Raw genomic sequence first — 10,417 nt, 5'->3', positions numbered from 1 at the left:
CCTTGTGGTACAAGGGTCGTATATGTGTGCCGGACATAGGAGATCTCAGGAAGCTGATCCTGAGTGAGGCTCATGATACGGCATATTCCATTCATCCGGGCAGCGCGAAGATGTATTACGACCTGAAGGAACGATTCTGGTGGTATGGAATGAAACGTTCCGTTGCGAGTACGTGGCTATCTGTGACACTTGTCAGCGTGTCAAGGCGGAGCATCAGAGGCCAGCGGGGTTATTGCAGCCGTTGAAGATTCCAGAGTGGAAATGGGAGGAGATCACGATGGACTTTATTGTTGGCTTGCCTCGTACTCAGAAAGGGTACAACTCCATATGGGTAGTAGTGGATCGGTTGACGAAGGTTGCCCACTTCATTCCGGTGAACACTACTTACTCCGGTGCTAGGCTCGCAGAGTTGTACATCTCCAGGATTGTCTGTCTGCATGGAGTTCCAAAGAAGATTATATCTGATCGGGGATCTCAGTTCACTTCACGGTTCTGGGAGCAGTTGCATGATTCGTTGGATACGAAGCTGCGCTTCAGTACTGCTTATCATCCTCAGATAGATGGGCAGACAGAAAGGACCAACCAAGTGTTGGAGGATATGCTTCGAGCCTGCGCTATTCAGTATGGTACCAGCTGGGATAAATGCCTGCCTTATGCGGAGTTCTCGTATAACAACAGCTATCAGGCCAGTCTGAAGAAATCTCCTTTCGAGGCCCTATATGGTCGGAAGTGCAGGACTCCCCTGTATTGGGATCAGATTGGCGAGAGGCAGGTATTTGGCCCGGATATTGTCGAAGAGGCAGAACAGCTGGTACAGCAGGTGCGAGAAAATCTGAGGGTCGCTCAGACTCGTCAGAAGAGCTATGCGGATGTTCGTCGTCGAGATCTGACCTTTGCAGTGGGTGATCATGTATACCTGAAGATCTCGCCAATGAGAAGAATCCGCAGGTTCAACATACGAGGGAAGCTAGCTCCTCGATACATTGGTCCGTTCAAGGTGCTGGAACGGAAAGGTGAGGTGGCATATCGTTTGGAGTTGCCTCTCAATCTCTCAGGAGTGCACGATGTGTTTCACGTGTCACAGCTGAAGAAGTGCTTAAGAGTGCCAGAAGAGCAAGCGCCGATAGAAGGGTTGGATGTGCAGGAGGATCTGACCTATATCGAGCATCCGGTGAAGATTCTGGCGACATCCGAGAGAGTTACCAGAAACAAGAAGATCAAGATGTGCCGTGTTCAGTGGAATCATCACACGGAGGATGAGGCTACCTGGGAGCGAGAAGATGAGCTGAGAAAGACATACCCCGATCTCTTCGCTAGCTAGCCTATTCGAATCTCGGGACGAGATTCCTGTAAGGGGGGTAGGTTTGTAACACCCTAGTGTAATTTTTCCTAATTTTCATGAATTTAATTGGGCTTAAATGAATTTTCCAGGCTTTTCTTTAATTTTTGTGGCATTTAAAGTAATTTTATAACGCAAGTAATTAAAATTTATCATAGGGTTAAATTGTTTGTGCATTCATGCTGGAGCATTATTTTTCTTGTGTTGAGTTTATAGGATTTGAATTCAAACTTATTTGGATTCAAATAGATTGTTTGAATGGTTTGAGTGCAAAAGAAGAAAAAGAAAAAGGATAAAAGAAGGCAGCCCAAACCCAGCAGCCTTGGCCCAGCCCAGTCTCCCTTTCCCCTCGGGCCTCCTCTCTTCTCTCCTCCTCTCCCGCATGGGCCAAGCCGGCCCATTTCTTTTTCCCAGCCCGAGCCAGCGCCCCTCCCCGCTCTCCCCCTCCTTTCTTCCGCTGCCAGGCCGGCCCCACCGGTCAGGCGTTTCTTCTCCCTCACGGCCTCCTCTGTTTTCCCCCACCGGTCCATCCCCTTGGCCGCTGGCCGTGGCCGCGCTGCCGCGCCCTTGGGCCTCTCCTCTGTGCCACGCCCAGCTGAGCCACGCGCTGGCCTGGTCCCCGCGCCCAGATTCTTCTAGAAGGGCGCCGCGCTCGGATTAGATCGGGCCGCAACGACTCCGGGAAGGGCGGAGTTCCGTTGCTCGATTGACCCGCACGCCGAGGCAGTCACGCCCCTTTTTCTGAGCCCAGTCGCTCCCTCGCGCTCTCCTCAGCTGCCTCTGCTTTCCCAATTTTTCCCCTTTGCCCTAGCTCGGCCATGCTGCCGTGCGACCCGAGGACGGTGCCGCCCCTGCGCCGCCACGATTTCATCCCGGCACCGCCATTTCTCCACCGCCAGCAGTCGTCGCGGCTTCCAGGCGTGGTAAGGGTCGCGCCGAGCTCCTCTCCTTTCCTCTCTCCCTCCGCATGGGCGTGTTCCGCTTGTCATCGTGAACCCGAGCCGCCCCTGCCGTGGGGAACCCCAACCCAAACCCTAAAACGCCTCCTTGACCGCATAGATGGGTTCACCGTGTTGCGCACTACCTCCCAGGCCTGGTATTGTCCCAAAAACGGTGCCGGAGGGCCAAGTTCGGACACCTCCGGCGAAGCGCCGCCGCGGGGAGTGCGTCTCCGGCGACCCCCACCGCCACCCGAGCCTCCAGGGCATTCCGGCCGTCTGATCTGACTCCAACGCGTAGGATTAGATCCCACATACCCCTTCGCCGCGAGCCGTCCGATCCGCATCCTGCGCTCGGGATTAGATCTAGATCGTAATAGATCCCAACCGCCAGATCCCGATCCAAGGGCTGAGATTTGCGCGTACCCCTTCGGTTAATGGATCTAATCTCAGCCGCCCGCCTTAGATCTAACGGCCCAGATTAAAGCATACCCCTTCGGCCCGTCGTTTTTGCTAAAGAGCCCCTGTCCTTTAGGGAAATTAACCCGCAGTACTCTTTAGTTCAAAAGTATTTATGTTTTAGTCCTGTTTTACTCGTTTAGACCCCTGAGCTTCCAGGATTTAGTGCCCGCAGTCCAGCCTAGGGTTTTTAGCCAGCTAGACCCTGTGTCTAGGGTTTATTTTCGTTTAGGTCCTCAGTTTGCGCACAGAACCCCCTGGAAGTTCTGTTTTTCTCGCAAATAGGTCCCTGGATCTTGTTTTAAGCATAGTTTTCGCGTTTTAGCTCCGTTTTAGGTATTCTTTATATCCACGCAATCGTTGTAACGCGTAGAATAGTTCTAGGCCATTTTTATGTGCTGTTCTATTGTATTGGTGTACTGTTTCTTATATTTTGCTATTGTTTGCATGTGTGTGCATGTGTGGCCCATGTATTGCTGTTACGATCGTGAATAGACGTCGAGCCACCGGAGCAGTACCAGGAGCAGCCGTCTTCCGAGCAGTTCGAGCAGCAGCCGGGAGAGTACGAGGAAGGCAAGTATAACATGAACCTCCTATCAATTTTAAATACAATTTCATACTGCATTTTAATACTGTATGCCTATAAGGACTTTCCTAGCCACTTTATATCCTTTATCTATATCCTTTGGGTTGCATTTTGGTTAGTTGTGCTAGGTTGCTGCGCTAGCTTCAATGGTCCCTGCTCCTCCGGCTTGGTCTGTGCTGTGTGTCTTGTACCCCCGGAGGTGGGCCCCATCGTCGCTGATCCAGAATCCTTAGCGGTTACACCTTACCAACGTGATCCTTTGTAACGGTCTCGTAGTGCGCTTGCTAGTCATCTCACCTAAGGAAGTGTGATGAACAACTAGCGTAGCTCACGACTTGTGGGTAAAGTTGTGCAACCTCTCGAGAGTGTAAAACTGATATATCAGCTGTGCTCACAGTCATGAGCGGCCCAGATCCTCCTTTTGATTAGTGGGGTTATCAACCTTTGATTAGGGAGATTCCCCGGGTGGTTGTGGTTTGGATGGTTCCCAGTAGTTTTTAATTAATATTGATTAATTTCTTATGTAATTGGGTTATGGTAATTCATCCACTTGTAGTAATTAGCTTTAATAAAATTTGCCAAGACTAAAAGCTAATGCAGTTGAGTCAGCTAACCTTAGAGTCTCATACTCGTGTTATACTTGTTGAGTACTAGTTTGTACTCACACTTGCCTCTCTACTCTTCTGTTCTATTTCGGATATCTTCGACTGCTGCTCAGTGCCCGGCAACGTGGAGGACTACGTCAGCGGCTTCGACGACTTCTAGGCGTTTGTCTCCCAGTCGACGTCCCTGTGGCGCCCAGCTCTTCATGTATTCATTTTACGCTTCCGCATTCCTTGAACTGATTCTTGATTCAGTTGTAATAAAGACATTCATTTTATAATTTATACGCTTTTATTCGTGACATGCGTTGTGATATCTTGATAATCTGTTGTATATATGCGTGACTCGATCCTGGCGCATATATGATTGCTCGATTTATGTTCTTATAAATCGGGTGTGATACCTGATCAAGATCATCCAAAAAAGGATAACAAGAAGGAATCCCCAGATAAACATCATCAGCACGAGCAGGAATATTATGGACATGCTCTGAAGATATTGACCCCAGGGTGCTAGTCTAGTTGATATGAATGATCTACTGCATAGTTCCGAGGTAGGTGCAACGCCGACTTGCAAGAGGGGATTGAAAATTGGGCCACGATTTACTGAGAAATTTATCGAATCTTAGAAAAGATGCTGGGTGTAAAACCGTCTATGTAATCTGAATTAGACAGAAACACCATAAAAATTTTGCCTATTTTCTACGCACAGCTGACAAAAAACACTAATATTATCCTGATGGGTCAAATTTTCATGGTCTGCTCACATAAATAGTACTTGGCTTTCTAAGTTCCCTTAACTCCCACTAGTCTCAATTGCAACACAACCAAGCACAGCAGAAGCACATAGATAATCTTAAACAAATAGGACCCTAAAACTAAAACTTTTCCTGATGCGCAGATGGGTACAAGTAGTATCATCCAGATGGCTTATATTTGTCATAGTCTAGACATACGAATAGATCTGATACTAGATTTCCCTGATCCTTTGTCTCCCATACTCCCTAATCGTGGCAACAATCAAGCTAAGAAGATAGAAACCAACAATTTGAAACAAGTTCAAGGCAATCCACTGTTACAGATGAAGCATTAATGGATCAAGCATGCTGAACATAAAATTAAAACACATAATTCTCGGATATCTTAGTTTGGACAACAGAAGCATAACTGCTTAAACCATATCTAAGAGCAGTAGTAGGCATCACAAGCCACAGCAAACCAGCACATTACGCCTCAGGCGCTGGCTGCGTGAGGCCGGACTTGGCAAGCAGCTTCCCCAGCGCGTCAGGGGAGCACACCTGGTACTGCACCTCCCCAGTGCCGGGCTGCAGGAACACCTCGGCCAGCTCCAGCTTCTCGGCGGTCAAGCTGGTGGAGTCCATGGTCTTGCTGAGGACCTTGAGCGCGAGGCCGACGGCCTCCTCGCGGGTCAAGCCGTCCTTGTAGTCCTGCTTGAGCATGGACTGCGCGGCCTGGCTGTTAGCCCCAACAGCGGCGGCCTTCCACCCGCCGTAGTTGCCAGATGGGTCGCTCATGTAGAGCTGGAAGCCGTAGTGCTTGTCCCACCCGGCGAAGAGGAAGGAGACCCCGAAGGGGCGTCGGCCTCCGAACTGTGTGTATCCCTGCTTGGTGTCGCAGAGGGACTGGACGAGCTGCTCGACGGGGATGGGCTCCTGGTAGGCGAGCGCGTAGCGCTGGGCATGGAGGCGGGCGGTGTTGATGAGGATGTTGGCATCCGTCATGATCCCCGCGACGGCGCAGGCGAGGTGGGAGTCGATCTTGTACATCTTCTCGGCGGATCGGGAGGTCTGGAGGAGCTTGGAGGTCACCTTCTTCTCACCGACGAGGACCACGCCGTCGGCCACCAGGATCCCAAGGGCGATCGCCTCCATCGCGTACTCCACCTGGTAGAGACGCCCCTCCGGCGAGAAGATCGTCGTGCGGCTGTCATAGCGGCGAGACATCGCGGCGGCGGCGGCGGTGGCGGCGGTGGCGAGATTGGGGTTTGCGAGATTGGGGGATTCGGGGGATGCATATAGCAAAACATCAAAAGGGCAAATTTTTTGCTGGAGGATCCGAACACCTCTAAGGGCAAAATTTTTGCCACTTTTGGCAAATAGCAAAAATTTTGCCCTTTTGCTCTTTTGCTATATGGATCCGAACAGCACCTAAGGGCCTGTTCGGATCCAACGCCAAAAGGGCAAATGGGAAAGTAGTTGCTGTTTTTTTCCATTTGCACCCGAACACCATCTGTTGAAAGGGAAAGAGCGAGACGAGGTAGCAAAATAGCAAATTCCTTCGCCGCCGCCCGACCCCGCGCCTCGGCCTCCGCCCCCGCCGCCCGACCCTGCGCCTCCGCCTCCGCCCCCGCCGCCCGACCCTGCGCCTCGGCCTCCCCCCCCCCCCCCGCCGCCCGCCGCCCGCCGCCCGACCCCGCCCCTCCCGTCTCATCCCTTCCCCCCCCCCGCCGCCCCCGTCTTCCACCATTGCCCCTCGGCTCGCCTTCCCCCAATTTCTTTGCAGCCCATCTTCCTCTCTTTGCCCTCCGCGCTGCTGCCACCCTGCCCCTGCGCGGCCTTCAAATCCGCCCGCTGTTTCCCTGCCCTCCCCCTTCACGCGCAGCTCCCTGCCTCGCCGCGCCGGCGCAGCGAGGCGCCGTTAGGTGGGTGGGTCTCGCTTCCTGGATCTCGCGGTCTCAGGGGCCTGCCTGGCTCGTCGGTAGGTCCTGGTGTCTCCTGGCGATTCCGACAGCTTGCTGGGTGGTGATGGCTGTGGCTAGTCTCGGGGTGATGGCTGCGTGAAGGTTGGATTGGGTTTTCGGCAGAGGAAATTGGATCTTGGCGGGGCTGCAGGAGGCCGGATTGCGACGCCGCTGTGTCTGCTTGGACTGATTGTGCCGCCGCTGCGATTTACAGTGAGTTCTTGCTCTGTTCTTTGACCATGCTCTATTCGATTTGAGCTTGTTCTTGGTTTCAATCTGTGGAATTCATTGTCTATCCGTGCGCTTCGTCACTGATTCGCTCAATTCGACTTGGTTGATGCTTTGTCAGGAATTACTCAAAGCTGTGAGTTTGATGGCGCGGTGATCGGCGATGGCGAACCACGAGCTGGTCCTCGGGCACGGGCAGAACGCGGAGCTTGCGCTGTGAGTTTACTTGATTCAGCTGTACTTTTTGTTCAGTGATGAGCTGGAGAGATGCACAACCAATTTCCTGAAGTTGACGAAACGTCACCTCTCTAATTTCAAGGTCAGTGGTTGCATATGTGCTGTTCAAAACCCTTGTTTGAGTTTCTAGTTAAGACATTATAGTTTTGGAGTATATTTGATTCAGTTCTCATATGCAACTTTTTGTCTTGGGCAGGACGTTCTTAGTCCATCAATTGATCGGATCCGCACATATGTGGATAATTTGGCAGTCTTAAATTCAAGGTTATTCAATTTTTCTTAGTAATGTCTTTGATGTACTCTTCCTTTTCTTACAAGAATAATAGAACTAATGGTATTGCACTTGTGTTTTGGACCAAATCTTTTAGGGAGGAGTCAATAGAACATGGAGCGGATGATGGAATTTCTGAAAAGACAAGTCCACAGAAATCCCTAGAGGAGGAATATTTGCAAACCGAAAAGAAGGTTCTCTTTTAGTACCCACCATCGATATTGTTCTCTTTAATTTGTTGCTTCTAAGGTCATAACCTACTCAAACAAACATCCTAGCTGTCTTTATATTTGAGCAAAGTCAAGGTATTACAGTGTAAGTGTGAACAGATATGTGTTTTAGCCTGTTGAACAATTTACAGAGAATGGATAGCTAGCACGCTGACCATGTACCGAGTTAACAACTTTCTTCTGTGTAATTATGCATCCTTCTAGCTGTATCTGACCATGTACCGAGTTAACAACTTTCTTCTGTCTTGTTATGTGAGTGACATTTATTTTCTAGGGAGCGGTGAGCAACAATAGATGGACAATGTAGCTCTGATGGCTAAATGAATGGATGATTCTGTCAAAATGCTTAGCAAGTGAGATAAATTCTAAGATGTCATGCTTGTGTGTTCATGGTACAAAGCAGTATCAATTGGATTCGCAAAAGTCAATTTCAAGCACCAGAATCCGATATGTTTTTCTATGTTAGGAGAAAGGGAGTCAGCATACTAAAATGCAGTTTATTTTCTCATCATTGTTTGGCTGTTTGTGTTTTCTTGCAGTAGTGAATTGTTACATTTCTGTTCCACATGCTTTTCTGCCATGCCTTTGTGAATTTATCAATTGCATTTTTTATTTTTTGTTATCCTATTCTGTCAGATGAAGGTAGACATCTTAATTATTTCATTATGCAGATCTGAGACCGCGCCCACGTCCTCACTGGTCGAGTCCACTGCCACCGGCGCATCTCCTCGGCCTCTGCCTCCGACGACCCCAAAAGCAGGACCGGAGATGGCCGGATTTGGGGCTGACGGGACCCGGGATGTCTTCTCCCAGCCCGAACCGTACTCCCCTGACGAGGGATTTGATTTCTACTCTGACGACGCGGCCCGGACGCCGGTCTCTCGTCTGGGCATGGAAGGTCTCGCCCTCAACTCGCAGCCGGAAGGGTGGCCCTACCGGGCGAGGTACCAAAGCCTGGTGCAGTCTGACGGCGGGATCGGATGTGACGGCCGCAAGAGGCCCTTACGTTCCCTTCCACCGCCCCGTGGCACAGGAGGCCCGATCCGCACAGTTGGCCTTCGCAAACCACGCGGTCCAGGTCTGTCATCCAGCCGCAGCCGAGGTGGTGGGTTCGCACCTACCTCGGTTGCTCCCGGTGATCCTTCTGGTCCTCAGGAAGGATTTTGACATTGCTAAGGAAGCAGGAGGTTCCAGAAAACCCACTAACATAACCCATGAAGTGATTGTTGACAACTCCATACTGGTAATGCATCTATATTGGAGCGGACGAGGCACCTGCTGCATTCCATATGAAGGAGCTTATGGGCCACTTGTGTCAGCAATAAAAGGTAGCTGCAGAACATATGCTGCCGTCTGTTGATCTCTCGTCTTGTTTGTGGATGCTTGCCAAATACCATGAACTGACAAATATGTTTAATTTTCTCAGTTACCCGTTTCCAAGACCCCAAGATCAGTTCCCCACAAGTACCACATTCTAGTTCTTCACGACAGGATGAAAAGCGAAGAGGAATTATTGCAGGCATTGCAGCTCTTTGTATAGCTGCTGCAGTAATATCTTCATCCGTGGTTTACCTTTGGTGGAAATGGGTGTCGCGTGTGAAACGTGCAATGCCATGAGGAATTCAGGAATTTTGGTGTATATATATCTGATTTTCATCCTGTATCTTTTCCATGCGTCGAGCCTTGTGTATTTGTGTTCCATGTGTACTGAGTTTTGGTTGCGAGCATAACTAGAAGGAAACAAATTGTTGTACAGTTCACTTTGTGATGAAAGCTTAGTCTGTAGTTTTGGTTCACTATTGCAACCCAGGACTATGTCTCATGAATTTCTACCGTTCATTTTACACAAAATTTACTTTGATGTCTGATCAGAATCATTGTTCTTATTGTTGAATTCTTGTAGAATGAATGTAATTGCTGCATGCCCAAAGCTTAGTGATCGTCTGTATGCTGATAAAAATTCATTACGATGCCAGCTGAGTGCTGATCAAGCTTATTGTGTAATTTCTTTCCAGACAGGGTACGTTTGCGATTACTGGACTCATTCTATATTGCGCTCCACCTTCCAGAAATTTTGATAAGCAGACCTAACCTCACAATTCCAAATCTGAGGCAGGATCCAAAATTATGATCCAGAATCTAGACCCTATCAACACAAACATGATTCCACTGCAGTGTTTTTCCGATTTGTTCAATTCAATTCTTAGGAAGACATGCACTCTGGATCTTGGATTCTTGGCTCACAAACCATATTAGTACACAAAAAGATTAACACAATAAGCATATGCCAAATTTATAGGCAGAGTGAACATTGTTTCAAGTCAGCACATAGATATTAAGAAAACACAAAGGATGAAAACCCAATCAAATACTAAATCATCTCATCGTTCCGCGGCATCAAGCCAAAATCTTCTTGAACTTGCATTCTCAAGTTCACACCTAGCCAAGGAACCAAGGCAAGGAGAAAACTGTTAGTCACCAGTAAGAGACCATTAACACATTACAGTCGCAACACAAAACCAATTTCAGGGTTAAACAGAAAAGTTAGGTCGCAAAGGTTATAAGATGGGAGCTAAGTACAAATAATAGTTCTGAAATAACATAGTATGATTCAATCCCTCCTGTCATCAAAGAGTTTTGAGACTACTTTGGTACTTACAGACTGTAACAACTTGGTACTTAAATCACAGTACTGAGTTGTCCAAGGTTTAAAGTAGTCAGAGACATACAGAATGATCATTACGTACAGGAATACAGGTGCTATATTGCTTCAGCAGGCATATAACCAAATACTACATAATTTGATTTATGTGCAAAACACCTGAT

The 10,417-nt window shown here is 49.0% G+C and overlaps 1 protein-coding gene and 1 long non-coding RNA gene across 3 annotated transcripts; one reads left to right on the top strand and one right to left on the bottom strand.

Annotated features, from left to right (window-relative positions):
- Positions 1 to 4,950: 4,950 nt before the first annotated feature.
- LOC112886815 (proteasome subunit alpha type-4-2-like) lies at positions 4,951 to 5,949 on the bottom strand. Of its 2 annotated transcripts, XM_025952812.1 has the most exons (2): positions 5,618 to 5,949; positions 4,951 to 5,491 (listed from the first exon to the last, which is right to left on the bottom strand). In XM_025952812.1, exons 1-2 carry the CDS (start codon positions 5,886 to 5,888, stop codon positions 5,151 to 5,153), a joined length of 612 nt encoding a protein of 203 aa, XP_025808597.1. In that variant the 5' UTR covers positions 5,889 to 5,949; the 3' UTR covers positions 4,951 to 5,150. The 2 variants fall into 2 exon arrangements, with proteins under 2 accessions (XP_025808597.1, XP_025808596.1); XM_025952811.1 differs by having other exon boundaries at positions 4,951 to 5,949.
- A 1,151-nt stretch (positions 5,950 to 7,100) lies between these two features.
- On the top strand, positions 7,101 to 7,734 carry LOC112884249. The gene is made up of 3 exons (XR_003227066.1): positions 7,101 to 7,172; positions 7,287 to 7,354; positions 7,459 to 7,734. It is a non-coding gene; the product is annotated as an uncharacterized LOC112884249 (long non-coding RNA).
- The last annotated feature ends 2,683 nt before the right edge of the window (positions 7,735 to 10,417 follow it).

Source organism: Panicum hallii, chromosome 3 (genome assembly GCF_002211085.1).
Source record: "Panicum hallii strain FIL2 chromosome 3, PHallii_v3.1, whole genome shotgun sequence".
Lineage (NCBI taxonomy): Eukaryota > Viridiplantae > Streptophyta > Magnoliopsida > Poales > Poaceae > Panicum > Panicum hallii.
The sequence above is the reverse complement of the archived record's forward strand: the minus strand, read 5'-3'. Positions and strand labels throughout refer to the sequence as shown.